Source organism: Sceloporus undulatus, chromosome 2, assembly GCF_019175285.1.
Source record: "Sceloporus undulatus isolate JIND9_A2432 ecotype Alabama chromosome 2, SceUnd_v1.1, whole genome shotgun sequence".
In the NCBI taxonomy this organism is placed as follows: Eukaryota; Metazoa; Chordata; class Lepidosauria; order Squamata; family Phrynosomatidae; genus Sceloporus; species Sceloporus undulatus.
Window position 1 is genome coordinate 81,612,216 of NC_056523.1, and position 15,809 is coordinate 81,628,024.

The 15,809-nt window shown below is 46.8% G+C and overlaps 1 protein-coding gene across 2 annotated transcripts in view; it reads right to left on the minus strand.

Annotated features, from left to right (window-relative positions):
• UNC5A (unc-5 netrin receptor A) overlaps positions 1-15,809 on the minus strand; it is a 164,051-nt gene that overhangs the window by 9,144 nt on the left and 139,098 nt on the right. For both annotated transcript variants that reach the window (XM_042454639.1, XM_042454640.1), the window contains 4 exons: positions 13,733-13,921; positions 9,494-9,793; positions 8,590-8,677; positions 6,042-6,210 (listed from right to left, as the gene is read on the minus strand). In XM_042454639.1, the coding sequence (XP_042310573.1) occupies positions 6,042-6,210; positions 8,590-8,677; positions 9,494-9,793; positions 13,733-13,921 (746 nt within the window). The remainder of the gene's footprint in view (positions 1-6,041; positions 6,211-8,589; positions 8,678-9,493; positions 9,794-13,732; positions 13,922-15,809) is intronic.

The following is a 15,809-nucleotide window of genomic DNA, read 5'->3' on the forward strand; positions in this document are numbered from 1 at the left end:
AAGGCAAGGCAATGACGAATTGCATACCTGACAGTGAGGAACCTTTCATGAGGAAGGTATGCTCTGCAGGTCGTGGAGTCCAAGGTGGCCCCTATGAAGCGCACCTGCTGGTTTGGGCAGAGGATGGACTTTTGTTTGTTGATCTTGAATCCCAAGTAGTGAAGGAGAGAGAGAGCCAACTTGATATGGGAGATGAGCATCTGCCTGGATGGGGCCACGAACAACCAGTCGTCTAGATAAGGAAAGACGATGATGTTTTGTTGGCAGAAGTATGTGGCTACGACCGCCATGCACTTTGTGAAAACTCTTGGTGTGGTGGAAAGTCCAAAAGGCAGTACCCGGTACCAAAAAGAGTTGGAGCCAACGGAGAAGACGAGAAAGTCCTGGTGGTCCTCTCGGATGCTGATGTGGAAATAAGCATCCTGAAGATCCAAGGTGGTGAACCAGTCTGACTCCTGCAGGAGAGGCAAGATGGAGGCCCAGGTTACCATATAGAAATACTTATAGGCAATGAAAGAGCTGAGAAAATGCAAGTCTAGGTTGGGACGGAGGCCGCCTGTGGGTTTGGAGACAATGAAGTATCTGGAAAAGAGACAATGTCAAGTCTGGGACAGGGGGGACAGGCTCGATGGCCCCTTTTTGCAACAGAGAGTGCACTTCGTCGAGAAAGGTATCTGAGGGGGGAGTGTGGAGTCCAAGTTGGCCCCTATGAAGCGCACCTGCTGGTTTGGGCAGAGGGTGGACTTTTGTTTGTTGATCTTGAATCCCAAGTAGTGAAGGAGAGAGAGAGCCAACTTGATATGGGAGATGAGCATCTGCCTGGATGGGGCCACGAACAACCAGTCGTCTAGATAAGGAAAGACGATGATGTTTTGTTGGCAGAAGTATGTGGCTACGACCGCCATGCACTTTGTGAAAACTCTCGGTGTGGTGGAAAGTCCAAAAGGCAGTACCCGGTACCAAAAAGAGTTGGAGCCAACGGAGAAGACGAGAAAGTCCTGGTGGTCCTCTCGGATGCTGATGTGGAAATAAGCATCCTGAAGATCCAAGGTGGTGAACCAGTCTGACTCCTGCAGGAGAGGCAAGATGGAGGCCCAGGTTACCATATAGAAATACTTATAGGCAATGAAAGAGCTGAGAAAATGCAAGTCTAGGTTGGGACGGAGGCCGCCTGTGGGTTTGGAGACAATGAAGTATCTGGAAAAGAGACAATGTCAAGTCTGGGACAGGGGGGACAGGCTCGATGGCCCCTTTTTGCAACAGAGAGTGCACTTCGTCGAGAAAGGTATCTGAGGGGGGAGTGAGAATGATACCCCTTGGAGGAGAGGATTGTAGCTCCACGGCATAACCCCTACAGACGATGGAAAGCAGCCAGAAGTCAGATGTTATGGAGGCCCAAGAGTGGTGGAAGTGGGCCAGACGATCCCCAAAGGGAGTTGACAGAACGGAGTGCTCTAGGGAGCTTCAGAAGTGGTGCTTGCCTTGTTCTGCATCCTTCTTATGGAAGGGTTGCTTGCACTTCTGTTTTTGCTGGTGCTTTCCCTGTTGTTGGGGAGGGAAGTACTGTTGTTGGTAGTCTGAGGACTGGTTGGATCTACCCTGGTTGGTGGTGTAGGGGGGGTCTTTGCCATCCCGAACAACGTTGAGAGAAAGAAGGACAAGAAGTGGAGGAAGAAGACATACCGTATTTACGGGCCATGTTCTTCATTTTGTTTTTGAAGTCCAGCTTCTCATCAGTTTCCTTATGAAAGAGTCCCATGGCGTCGAAGGGAAGCTCTTCAATGACCTGTTTGGCTTGAGACGTCACATCCAAAGACCTTAGCCAGGCATGGTGTTGCAGGGCCAAGGTGCCTGAGAGTTGTTGGGAGGCACAGTCAGCTGAGTGTCAGGCCGCTGAGATCTGGTGCGAGGCCAAATGCATGGGCTTCTGCATGGATGGCCATGGCTGTCCATCTCTTGTCCTCAGGGAAGGACATACAAGGGAAGAGCTTTCTCCCAAAGCTGCTGTTAGTAAGCAGCTGAGTGATTCTGGATTTTGAGGTCCAGGACTGCACAGACATAGGATTTCTGTACCATGGTATCAAGCTTACTACCCTCCTTGTCAATGGGGGTCAGAGATGTCTTCGGGGCCGAGCAGACTTGGGAAACTTCCACAATTGCCGAATTCGGGCGACGATGCTCAAAAAGCCAGATCTCTTCCGAGGGAGTGATACGGTAGAGACTGTCCAATTTCCTGGTAGAAGGTTGGGCCATGGACAAAGTGGGCCAAGAACTCTTTGCAACCCTGGACATGGATGGCAGGAATGCAATGGAGGTCGGAGTTGGGACCTTATCTCATCAATGGGGCTGACAGCTTGAGAGTCCGCATGGAGGACTTCAACGTTGAGAACCCTGCCCATCCAGATAAACTGTTCTGAGAAGGAAAAAATGTCATCCAAGGGAGATGGGGCCTCGAGGAAGGCGAGGGACTGTGGCTGGTGTGGGTGAGCATAGTCAAAGATGGAGTGGTCTGCAGATTCAGCGGAAGCTGACCTAGTCCTGGTGTGGAGCAAAAGGGCCTGAGAGGCTATCAGTACCAGCAACAAAAGGCATACTTGCAAGGAGACAGCAGAGGTTGACTGTATGGGTCGGACTGGTTCCACTCAGGAAGCCGAGGCGAGACCGAAGTGGGATGGATGCAGCAGATGACCTTGGTGGAGGCAAGAGAGGTTCAACAGGTTGAAAGGTTGGAACAAATCAGCCAACATGGACTTCTGAAGGATCAAGAGGCAAAAAATAAGGGCCTGTGGCCTGATCAAAAATCACATTCTGTCTAGGGGGTTCAGCATAGTCCTGTTCGTGTTCGTCCTCGAAACAAACGACTCTGAAGTCTGGGAGAGTTGCTCTGGTATCACCACTTGGGTGAAAGGAGAGGCTTCTTCCTCACCCTCCGAGAGATGGTTCAGGGAAGGAATACAGAAGGGTGGCTGTGTCCGGTCGGGCCTGAGACTCGGGATGAGGAGACAACTGAGGTTGAGGAGCTGGCTGAGCGCATGGTACCAAGCCCAGTTCGGTGTCGGTGGGCTGGGCTGGCACATTGATACGGGACTGGCGGTCAGAATCAGAGTCTGGACAGAGCCGGGGCTTCTTAGCAGAGTGATGGGACGAGTCCTTGGACTTATCCCGAGACTTGTGTCTCTTTTTCTCTAGTTTGGAGGAATCAGAGGACTTGCTCCTCTTTGATGAGGATGGGTGGCCAGCCACATCCTGGTCCGTGGACCTCCGCTTGTCTGGGGTTGGTGACCCAAAGACCTCCGAAGAGGGTTTGCCCTTGGCAGCAGTAGCCTTAGCAGGGACCCTCAGAGGAGACAAAGGGATAGTGCCCTTGGCAGCAGTAGCCTTGGCAGGGACCCCAGAGGCCAAAGATGAGAGTTTGTCCTTAGCGGCGGCAGCCTTGGCATGGGCTCTAGAGGTGGAGGAAGGCTTCAGAATTTGCACGTAGAGCATGGATCTCAGGCGCATCTCCCTATTCTTCCTGGCCTGTGGAGTGAAGGCCATGCAGTGAGGGCAGGAAGCAGGGACATGGCCCTCACCCAGGCAGAGGAGGCACAAGGAGTGTCCGTCGAGTGCCGGGATGTTTGTTCCACATTCAGTGCACTTTTTAAAAGAGTGTGAAGAGATCTTTAGACCAAAGCCGAGGGACAAAGAGAAAGAATTGTCAAGGAGTCCGAGTGTTACCATCAATCAGAGTCCAAAACCAAGTCCAAATCACAATCCAAAGAATAGTCAGAGTCAAACAAAGTCAGAGCAAACGCAGTAAGCGAAAGTTAAGGAAGGAGCAATTTTAAGCGAGGTTCCTAAGCTGCTCACACGGCGGACAAAAGGAACTGAGAAAGGGTGGGAAGACATCCTGCCTATATAGCGGATGGGTGGAGCTATCACCAAAAAGTCTTCCCTAGCGATTCCAGTAGGCTCTGAAAATGCTGCGCAGGCGCAGAATAACCCATTTCTGTGCTTCGCAGAGACCACAAAGAAGAAACTACCTTTGCCAAGAAACCCCTGTGATAGGCTTGCTTTAGGTTTGCCATAAATCAGAAATGACTTAAGGGACCTCAATGCTATGCTTGCCACCTTCTTTAATTTCTATATGGACTCCCTGAATTCCCACATAACTGGTATTTTCTGGGATGTTTCAACTATTTTTTTATTTATTATTTATTTATCATTAAATTATGACACTTGCAAAACATAAAATATAAAAATTGAAACTAATGCAACAAATACAGTACAGCATTAAGGCGAAAGCAAGCAAACCAAAAGCCTGAGAAGTAAAGCGTTTCATGAAGAAAAGAAAAACCACCAGACATCTTGAATAAAAATGTAACAAAATTAGGTTTAAATTAAACCTAATGAAAAAGGTCTTCTCTTAGCACCTAATGCAGGTGTCGGCAACCTACAGCCCCAGGCCAGCCCTGCCGCCGATTGCCGCCGCCGGCGCTCCCTCCCCCCCCCCCCCGGACGGCCCCCGCCCCCCCCCAGAGGCAGGGGGGAGCGCCGGGGCCGCCGGCGCTCCCCTTCCCCCCCCCCCCTGGGGGGGGGGGGAGCGCCGGGGCCCCCCGCCGCGCCCCTCCCCCCCCCCCCTGGGATGGCCTCTGCCCTCCCAGAGAGGTGGGGGGGAAGCACTGGGGCCACCAGTGCTCCCTTCCCCCCGCCCCTGGGACGGCCTCTGCCCTCCCAGAGAGGCGGGGGAAGCGCTGGGGCCGCCGGCGCGCTCCTTTCCCTGCCCCCTGGGATGGCCTCTGCCCTCCTAGAGAGGTGGGGGAAGCGCTGGGGCCGCGGGCCTGGGGAGAAGGAGGCGGGGGTCCGCAGGGGAAGAGGAGGAGGAGGAGGGAGGAAGGAAGGAGCAGGAGGAGGAGGGAGGGAGGGAGGATGAAGAAGAGGAGGAAGAAGGAAGGAGCAGGAAGAGGAGGAGGAAGATGAAGGCATGTAGTCTTTCTGAAGGTGAGACAGTGTGACTTTCCAAAGTGCATTTCTGTGTATTTTCAGTGCTTTCAATGCTAAAAGGTCTGCTTTTACAATGAGAGTGGTAGTGATGATGATGATGATATGTCAGTTTCGGAGACATGCAGTCTTTCTGAAGGTGAGACAGTGTGACTTTCCAAAGTGCATTTCTGTGTATTTTCAGTGCTTTCAATGCTAAAAGGTCTGCTTTAACAATGAGAGTGGTTTCGGCCGTCCCCTTCGGCCAAAAGGGCCCCTTGGAGCCCGTTCGGCCGAAGGAAGGGGCCAAGGAGGAGAGGGCAGGCACACGCCTCCTCCTCCCTGTGGGGCTTTGGCAGCCCTGAGGTGTCCTTCGGAGGACACCTCAGGCCTGGCAAAGCCCTGAGGACAGGAGCAGGGGCCACGCGCCTGTTGCTCCTGCCCCTCATGGGCCCTTACTGGTTCTCTGAGAGGCAGCTGGGGGCCACGGAAGGGCAGGAGGAGCAGGCGCGTGCCTGTCACCCCCTCTCCCAATCCCCCCCCTTCTAGCTGTCTCTCAGACAGCTGGAGGTCAGGAAAGGGAGCTGAGAAAAGCCCCACCCCCAGAGGGTGGAAGCCCGCCCCGCATGTGGCCCACCCCCGGAGGTGGAACTCCCCCCCCCCTTCGCCCCCCTTGTCGGAGGGACAGCAACCCGGCCCCCGGCTCAAAAAGGTTGCCTACCCCTGACCTAATGGAAGCACCAAGCAAACTTTCTTGGGAGAGAACTTCATAACCAATGGTTCATTATCAAGAAGGTCCTCTCTACTGCACCTACTCTCTGCACTTCAGGCTGAGGGGACATTTAGGAGAACGGCTTCCATACACGATCATATTAAGAATTCTTGCCCCACCCAGAACAAGCAGAAGTATGATATATTGTGCAAAATGAGCAAAAATATGAACATGTGCTTAGCTTGCAGAATTGTTACAGGTTGTAGAATTGGAATGATCTTGGCAGATGATTTTGTTGTTAGTTGCAGGGTACATCCCACCTTGCCAAAGCCCTTTAATGATTCAGCACATCCCAAAGCAGAGTACTTACCTCCCATGTGCCCTCGCATGATTGCTTCTTGAGTCGGAGACTCCATGTCTCAGGGTTGGGCTCCACACAATGATCCATGGCTAGGATGACAGGTCTGGTGAGCAGGACCCCTGGAGGGCCACAGCTGACAATGGGGCTCAGAAGAGTCTGACAGCCAGCAAGAGGCAGCCTCAAGATGAGAAAGCATTGTTAACTGGATACAGAAGGGGCATACAAAGCCATGTATAGACAGATCTAGCTTCTGTGATCAGCTGCTTGCTCTGGTTATTTATTAGTTACATTGGTATCCCACCTTTCCTTCAATGTACAGAAGGAAGTATACATGGTTCTCCTCCCAACTTGACCCTCACAATCAACTTGTGACGAAGGTCAGGCCGAGAGTGACTAAACCAAGATCATTCAGTGAGTGAGCTCTGTGGATACTTGAACATGGATCTTCTGAGTCCCACTACAACAATCTTAACCAGTATAAACCCCGATCATTCCCTTAAGCATAGAGAGGAAATGCAATCAGCATCCCAAGGAGTGCAGCATACAAGCAGCATGGGGAACTAAGATGTGATTAAGGTCAGCATATATTACTTAACAATGCAAGTGAAGATATTCTTAGATCCAGAGATCAGGAAGTAAGTGCATTCAAGTCTGATATTGACAAAATATTGCAAACACCCTAGTTGTGGTTTACATGCACTATTGGGGAATTCTGCCAGGAAGAATTTAAAGAAACAATTCTGAAAATCCACCAGACAGAAATAACTGGAGGTGCTCTTCTAGGGGACAATGGTGTAGAAGATGACAAGGAATGTGGGAATCTTAACACGTGCAGTAGGAACATTTCTTAGCAAATTACTAGCAAATTGCACATGAGCTGTTCTCCTCTGTGCAGTATGGCCAGGAACTTTCTGGCTGGCAGTTCCACTGGCTTAACTAATAAAACTGTAATCCACAGTGCTCCAGGCCAGGTCCACTTAGACTTCCTAATCATATCTAGTTCTACAGCCAGCACCAAAGGGATTCCTGACACTAAATGTGCCATGACAGTAGCATACTTTCTCCATTTGCTGTAGTCATAGCCATGAGAAGTAGAATGCAAGCAGCAGCAGGTAGTAAAGGACAAAAACATTACAGCAAAGGGAGACAGTGCTTTCTTAAACAGTGCAATTAGGCTACTATTGCATAAATTCACATAGAAACAACCTTTTTAAAATAATTTGTTTTAATTTGTTTTAATTATATATAACTTCTGGTATGTTAATATTTTTGCTGTTTGCTTGTTTTTTGCCATTTTGAAATAGTCTGGAGACTTATTCAATAAAGAATACTTTGGCCTGTTACAGACTGCCAAAATAAAGCTGCTTCGGGTCTCTTTGGAGGTATGCTATTTAAATGATGCATGGGTCCTAAGAGTCCGGAGGTCGCGCCAAAGCCACACTCCATTCCTAAGCACTGGAGGGCAGCTTTGGTGCAGCTTCCGGATTCTTAGGATGCATGCATCATTTAAACAGCATACCTCCAAAGAGACCGGAAGCAGCTTTATTTTGGCAGTCTGTAACAGGCCTTTGACTTTGAAATAGAAACAACATCTTCGTAGTTTTTATTGATTAGATAGCCTGATGTGAACCACATTCATATCCATATGCACTGAAGTATAAATTCATATGAACAGGGCTTATTTTTACATTCTGTGCTCAGCTAGGCTATATCTGTCTAGCTGCCTTCATCTTTACAAACTGGTAACTGAGCCCCATTGTTTATATCAAATTAGTTATGTTTACTTCAGGCAAGTGTGCACCTGATAAAGAGTTCTGAACTCCTTAGGGGAGAGTCTTGTACTGTGGATCTCAAGGGTAAACACTTTCAGCAAGAGGCATCATGTGTGTGCCAAGACAAAGCTGTTTACTTTTCATACATAATATTGGCAGAAGGTGGTGACTAGGGCTACAGAGCCCACAGTTATATCATCATCATCATGGAGACATCCAACTGTCTGTATCTCATGAGAAAATGGCAAATTTTTGCCAGCCCAACCATGTGAATGCAAGCTACAATGCTGGCTGGCCTTACAATTAGGAAAAATGAGGCTATCACACTAGGAAACTTCCTTTGGTGGGGGGAGCAGCTGGACATTGTTGGAAAGCCAGTGCTGTGTGCCCTCTTACCCCTAAACTAGCTTGCTGCCCACTGATGTTGTAAACAGTATTGTCCTGTTGACAGAGTTGAAGAATCAGTTAACAGTCTGCTAAGCTTATGTATGTGGTATTGGGGTGAGCTAGTCTTTTATCCTTTGGCTCAAGCAGCATGATGTCTTGGGCCAGCTCTGGCAGGCTAACAGTGGTAGGGTAGAGATGAGTTTACAGGGTACAAGAGTCTACAAGCTGACAGTGAATCCCACTTTGTAGGAGGGCAAAAAATACCTGTAGGATACACAATGAGCTCTTCTATGTAATGGTAGAGATGAGGATTGTCTGGGTATGCGGTGAAAGAGCCCCATGGGATAGTTTTGTGTGTGTGTGTGTGTGTGTGTGTGTTCAGGAGCTGGTAGTGTTACCTGACATCCTCTTGCTTGTGCAGTGTCAGGTAGATTTCATAGATCTTCCCCCGTGGGATGGCATCAGGTGGGATAAGCAAGCTGACACCTAAAAGGAGAGAGAAATTGGTGTTCAAGGGGACGTCTGCAATGAGAGCTCTTCATAGGTTCAGGATTGAAAGACATGTTCTATGTTTTTTAGGCATGCTAGATATTAAAGGATGTATATTAGCAAGAAGGGACTGCTAAGGTGAATGAAGCAGGAAAAAGGATATACCCATATATACGCAACTATAAGTCTACCTCATGTACAAGTCAAGGGCAAGTTTTGGGGCCAAAATTATCAATTATGATATGACTTGTGGATAAGTCGAGGGTAAAACTTAGGGCATGCAACAAAGGATGTAAAGGACGAAATTTACTGTCTTCATTCAGAAATATCTCATTGAGATCCTTCTAAACCCAATTCCTCTTGGCACTCTTTTGAGGGGAAGCACCAAAGAGATGCCACCACTGCCATTTTCCCACTCAAGCATTCAAAAAGGCCAGAAGCAGCATCATGGTGGAAAGAGTAGAGGGGGATGATGCATCTTTTGTCTGCTCCCAGGATGAACTAAGCTCTTATATTTTGCCACTCTACTCAGAGAAGGAAAAGAGTTAAAATACACTATTTACATTGACCCATGGATAGGTTGGCCCAACTTTTTGGAGTCAAATTTTTGACAAAAATTTCTAGACTTATACATGAGTATATACAGTACACTATTTTCCCTTCTAGGAGATGGGCTCTGACTGAGGTCTGAGAGGAAAATGATGTCCCTTGAAAGCATGTGCTGGAGTGTTGGTTCAAAAGGGAGCGCAGAGCATCACAAAGCTTACTTTTTTGTCCACCCTTCCAAATTCCCAGCTATGGTGTTGCCCTCACCTGTATTGGGTATCATTAAACGTCCACCTAGGAAGTTGAAGGTTCCATAAGCCATGTTGGCACCACCCCTTGGCAAAGAGCGGAAGAAACTCTGGGTAGAGAATCGTGAGACGAAGTCCACTGGGTCAGCACTGGGGGAGCTGTGGTGGAGGGTGTGGCGTCCACTCCCCAAAGGGCTCAGCAGGTGCCCATTACCAATCTGGAACTTGCTGGGTCCATCTTGACGTGGGCATAGCGAGCCTTGATAGGTCATGGTGGTGGTGCTCAGATCAGGCTGGATAGTGAGCAAGTGGGAGTTATCTGTGGGTCAGGAGGAGGAAGAAACAATATCAAAAATGGGATGAGTCAGCCCAGTAAAAATTGTTTTGAGGTGCAGAGACTCTTCTCCCAGCATAACAGAAAAAAAGAGTTCATTCTTAGCTCTGCATACAGAGCTAGACTACTTTATAAATGCAAATGCTGATATTTTGAGTCATCACAGGTAGGTAGCAGCCTAATCACAAACATTATCTCATCAGACAATGTTGCATAAAATACGTTAACCAGCAGGGGTAACAGACTGCTGCAGTGACCCAAGCAACAAAGATCTCTGTTAAAACCATCACTTTTTTCTTTTTATTAACAAGGTTATGCATATTATTTCTCAGAGACAGGTTTTTAAAAGATGGAGAACATTCTCTGTTTCAGAGCCAGAGTTCTAACAGAGCTTATACAACCCATCTGCACAACCCAGAGATAGACTGATAGAACAAGTTGGCCTCACATAACACAGGTATCATTTTAATGTTTCATATAACTTGTCAGTTTGTGAGCTGTTGAGCTTAAAAGGCTACAGGGTCCACATTGTAAGATTAAAGTGATTTTACAGGTTCACATTATGAGATAAAGATGCATTTAAGTGGCTGATGGAGTGTCAAAGGACACTTCCTCAATCTGTAGTCAAGTGTCTTTCACCCTACACAATCAGAAAACTCTGACACCACTTGAATTGTTGTGGATCCATCCAACAGAATCCTGGGTTTTGCAGTTTAGGAAATAGTTTTAGGATTCTCAGCAAGAGAGCTCTAGTGTCTCCCCAAATTTCAAACACCTGGATTCCACAAGATACAACTGGAGCAGTTAAAGAAGTATGAAAATAGTTAAAGAGAATCTGCACAAAGGGTGGACAAAATGGGGCTCATGGACCATATGCATTGTCTGGGCCCTCAATGGCTACTCCAAACTCCAGAATCCTGGAAAAAAAGCCCAAAATGTCGCAAACAATTCTGTTCTAGAATTGCACCCTCAGAAGCCTCTGGGACAACAATTTACCCCTTAAATGTTATTTAATTTTCCCAAGAATTATCTCGGACAAAAAAGAGAGAATTTAAAAAACAAAAGAAACTGAAAGTGACCGTTATATCACTTCCTATTTCTAAAAAATGGATTTTTTTACTGACCTAACAGAAGCCTGGGATAGGAGGTGATGAAATACTTAAAGGAAAAGTGATGTTCCTCCCCAAAGCTTCTGATGACATGATTTTAATTTTGGAGACATCTTCCCACTGGGATGGGGGAGGGTGCAGCCAATCAAAATCTGGAACAGGGCAAAATTGTCCCCTGGATCTTCAGAAGTTGTCCACCCTAACTAGACCAGAGGTTGGGGAAAAGTTGCCTGCATGAAGCCCCTGACCCCATAGTTACAGCACCTAAAGCCCCTGCCAATCTCCCAAATCCTTGCCCCTTGCCCAAATTATCTTTAAAAATATGATGGAATTTTTGACATATTTTTGCCTTAAAACCATACAGAAAGGCCTGCAAATGCCATGAATATGAATGAAAATGCACCCCCAACCCTCCATTGTTATCACTGCAGTCTTTCTCAAATTGTGACCACAAGCGATGAAGTGTCACTTCTGGTCAGCATCTTGTGAAGGACTGTGACACAAATGCAGCTATTTTGGAATGCTGCGGGGCATGAGGGGCAGAGTGGAAATTGGCCACCAGGTCACATGAAGTTGACTACCACAGGATGAGCTATGTATCCCTTGAATTAGTTCCAAAAGACTGTCAATGGTGTGGCCCTTGGACCCTTTTATTACACAAGTGGCTTTGATATCTTCAGGCAAAATGGCATCATCCATGTAGAAACAACTGGAACACTTGCTTTTACTTTCATACGTTCCTTCCCTATGCAGTGGAGGTCATTGTGACAGAGTGTAACATTGGGGCACTGTGACAGAGATGTGTGAGTAGGGTCTTGCATCTTCCCTTTCAGCATTTTCTTTCCATGGGATATTATTTGTTCTTGCTTAATGAGGAATCCACTTCCAGAGATTAGTCCAGAAAGATTTAAAGAATGCCTTGAATGTGTGCTGGATGATGAGGGCAATTAGGAAACCTTTCCTGAGAAGTCAATGATGGGCTGCCTTCACTGGTTTGAAGAGGTTCCAGTGAGAGAGTACCTGAAAGCAATTAGGGGCTTGCAGCCAGAATAGGATGTTTCAGCAGGTCCTCTCAGAAAATACGAATGGGCTTGCTTCTAACCTCTGATGCAGCATTCCTCTTTGGTGAAGGTAATGTTTAATCGTGTCAAGATAGATGGTGAAGGGAGAATCTCTGACATTTGAGTGTCTGGCTATAATTATAATAGATTTTTGGAGTGATTGTTGAGTCTGTAGACTCAGCTTTCCCTCATGCACCCTCTGTACAGAATCTCTGCTTAAGCAGCCAACCTCATGAAGCATTTCAGAGTTCAAAATGAAACCTTTTCATCCGGGCATACCTTTGAGAAAGTGATCTTACACTTGAAATTTCTGCTTTTAGTAGTTACCTGTTTTCCACTGTGTTTTCCCCCCATCTCTCTGTGTTTATTTCTGTAGCATCTGTAAGCAGATTTGTCATAGCATAGACTAGAGGAAAGCAGTTCCACTAAATAAATAGGACTCTTGTCAGACCATCAGCACCCCAAATTCCCATGAAGTTTTAAGCTGCCAAAGGAAGAAATCCAATAAGCTGTGTTCCATCAGTAGGGCCTAACACTCTAATCATCATCACCATGATCATCATCACCATCATCAAACTCTGCAGCCTGGGTGGCATTGCCTCTGATGGGGAGCCCTTGTTTCCCATTGAATGAAGGTAACAGGCCCCATAAGATTAGGACAGGGTGCAGAATTTTTTTGGTCAAGAGAACCTTTACCCAACCACTGTAGATAAAATCCTGCTGGAAAGTATAGTCATCTCCCTATAAAGCTAATATAATCAAACTAATATGGATGGGGCCACCTACTTTCTCTTTTAGTATGGCGGCACACACGTGAAAACACACACGTGTGAGAGAGAACAAAAGAAAGGGGGAGGAGAGAGTGAGTGAATTTATCCCCTCCCTGAAAATCCCCTTCTGCCTCATGCTGTAATTATGCAACAAAAAGTCTCCCCCTCTCACCATCTCATACTAGATGTAGGCTTGGAAGGCTTTCCAAACCTAACTGCAGCATGCAGGGATGTTGTGATGGGTGGAGCAGGAGGGTTACAACTAGGAGGGGTTATGCCGCCCTCACTGTACCCCCCCCCCCAACTGTTCACCTAATTGCAGCTGCTCCCCTTCCTATCCATGGACTAGGATTTCCACATAAGTCAGAGGATGCCTACTATTTTACAAGCTCTGTCACTCCAGCACATCCTGCTCCCTGGTTCCTTCACCTGCTTTCCTCTTTCATGTGTTGTCGAGCAAATTAAAAACTCTGCTTGTGATAACAGGGAGAAGCAGAAGGGAAGAGTAAAGGCTTCTTTCAAGGCTCTTGATAAAAGGCTCAGTAGTCATTGGGCTTTAGGCCTGAATCCTATTGGTTAGTCTCAAATAGAGTAGACTCAATGAATCCATGGGTGAAAGTAGGTAAATTCCAGTGATCCAAAGTTCCTACTGTAGTTGGAACTACTGACAGAATTCAGGCCATTAATTGGCAGTCTTTTTCTCTGGAATTTAATGTGAAAATCCTACTTTCCATCCGAGTACAAGACATTATGGCTGCCTCCTCTTTCACAGGGGTAATAAAAGAGACAAGTACCTCCTCCACATTGACATCTGGAAACTGCATACGCACAAGACCTTTAACCATAGAGATTGCTTGCTCAAGGGGTGAGCAAGGGGTGGTTTCACATCACTACTTCTTTTTCTCACAAATACAGAAAGTCTAACACAGATTGCACTGGATTTGTGTGTCTCCCATGGTGCCCCATGTCTAGAATGATGTTCACCTGCTTTGGTGGGCTTGATGCTGACTGGCTGGAAGCCAGCTGTGAGGATAGAAGAATCAGCCACATCAGAATCCAGGCCTTCTTTCTTACGGCAATAGACAAGGGTCACCACCAGAAGCAGAAGCACCAAGCAGACAGCCACAGCAATCAAGCCGACATACAGAGCCACATCCTCAGATCCACCAGTTCCTGGAGGAAAGCAGGAGAACAGAGAGGTGCAAACTGAGCCAGCCATTACCTATGTGATAAGGTGCAAAATAGTGGCATCTCTTCCTGGAGGAGGACATTGCTCCTTTGCATCATGTACAGTCTCTAGGGAATAGAATCTGTGAATGAATGGGAGAAAAAAACATTGACTCACATTCCTTTGGTCTACTCAGGATGAGGCTCATCAAGGAGTTTGTACTCTTGCCTCACCTTTTGGGTGGAAAGGGAGAACAATATCTTCAGTCCCCTTCTTTCTGAACAGAGCCTTAGACTCACAACCACCTTTGATTTTCTCACCCTCCCATATACCCAAGAGCAGTGAAAAGTCCATCTTGGAGAGGGAGATGTTTGGAGAACAGGGAAAAAGAGCTTCCTCTGGAATAATGGGGTGTCTGGGTGTCTGGTTTCCTTGCTAAAAGGGGAGACCCAATTATCAGCAGGGTCAACTGTCTTAAATGTAGATACATTCAAGACGAAGAAGCAGATGGCGTTTTAGGAGCATTGTTATGCTTAATATTCTATAACAGGAGTGGGTAACATGTGGCCCGCAGGCTGCATGCAGTCCCCAGAGACCCCTCTACTATGACCCATTTTTTTTTTTAAAACCACACAATTAAACAGTCTGGGAAGCATGATTCTTCTATAATACCAGGCACACAGCTCTCTATGTACACTGTTTTGGCTAAAAATGGGGGGTGGGCGCGGGCGGATGTTCTGAAATGTCAAATTATTTTTGGTTTCAATTTTTGGTGGTGACAAGGGAGGGGCACACTCAGACATCAGTTTACTCATCCACTGATTATAATAATTACACCAATGTTTACAACAAGAAACCTTGCAGCACCTTAAAGACTAACAAATTTTATAGACTATTGTGGATTGTGGTCCACTTCAGATATTCAACGGCAACAAACACTTTGTGCCTTTGGTATACTTCACTAGCCAATAAGCCCACCAAACTATTTGTAATAATTAGAACCAGTGAGTTAGCCAGAAAACTATGTGCATTTCAGGAATAGTGATGTTGCAGGATCTGAAGAGTGGGGAGGGGAATATCTGTGTTCCTGTTAGAAAGGTTTTGTGGTAAAGAATGTTATAGAGAACTGGTGTTAGAAAGACCCTCTTTCTCTCATCTTGTAGTATTTTTTAGAGTATAAATATATACACTTTCATGGGGAAATAGAATCATGGCCCTTTCTCACCCATTTTGTTATTGTGTACCTTCAAGCTATTTCCAACTTATGGCAACCCTAAGGTGAACCTATCATGGGGTTTTCTGGGGCTAAGGCTGTGAGACTCACCCAAGGAGACTCAGGTGTTTTCACAGTTGAGCAGGGAATCGATCCCTGATCTGTGGAGTTGTAGTCCAACACTCAAGTTCCAGTCCTGTTTTCCTTTCGGCAATAGATTATTATTATTATTATTATTAAGCTTTATTTATAAAGCGCTGTAAATTTACACAGCACTGTACATAAAATCATTTAATTAGACGGTTCCCTGCCTTCATGCTTACAATCTAAGAAGACACAACACAAAAGGAGAAGGGAATCATTGAGGGGAAGAGGACAAGGTCCAGCATTCTTCACTCCCTCTGAGGCCTGGACCAAGGCAGATGGACAGACTGAGGGCTCTGTATTTTAAGGATAGGCCTGATGGCATTGGCCCACCCTCTCACCCCCACGGAGGCCAAGATGGAGTCAGATGCCTTGTGGGGAGGGTTCAGTTCCTTTAGTGAGGCCGGATGGGAAGGCCTACCTTTCTCTCCCTCTCAGAGGCAAGGATGGAGACAGATGCCTTTTTTATGCTGCCAGGCTTTCTCACACTGACATGGGTGCTATATAGGGTTGTAAGAATTTTATAAAGAGTTTTT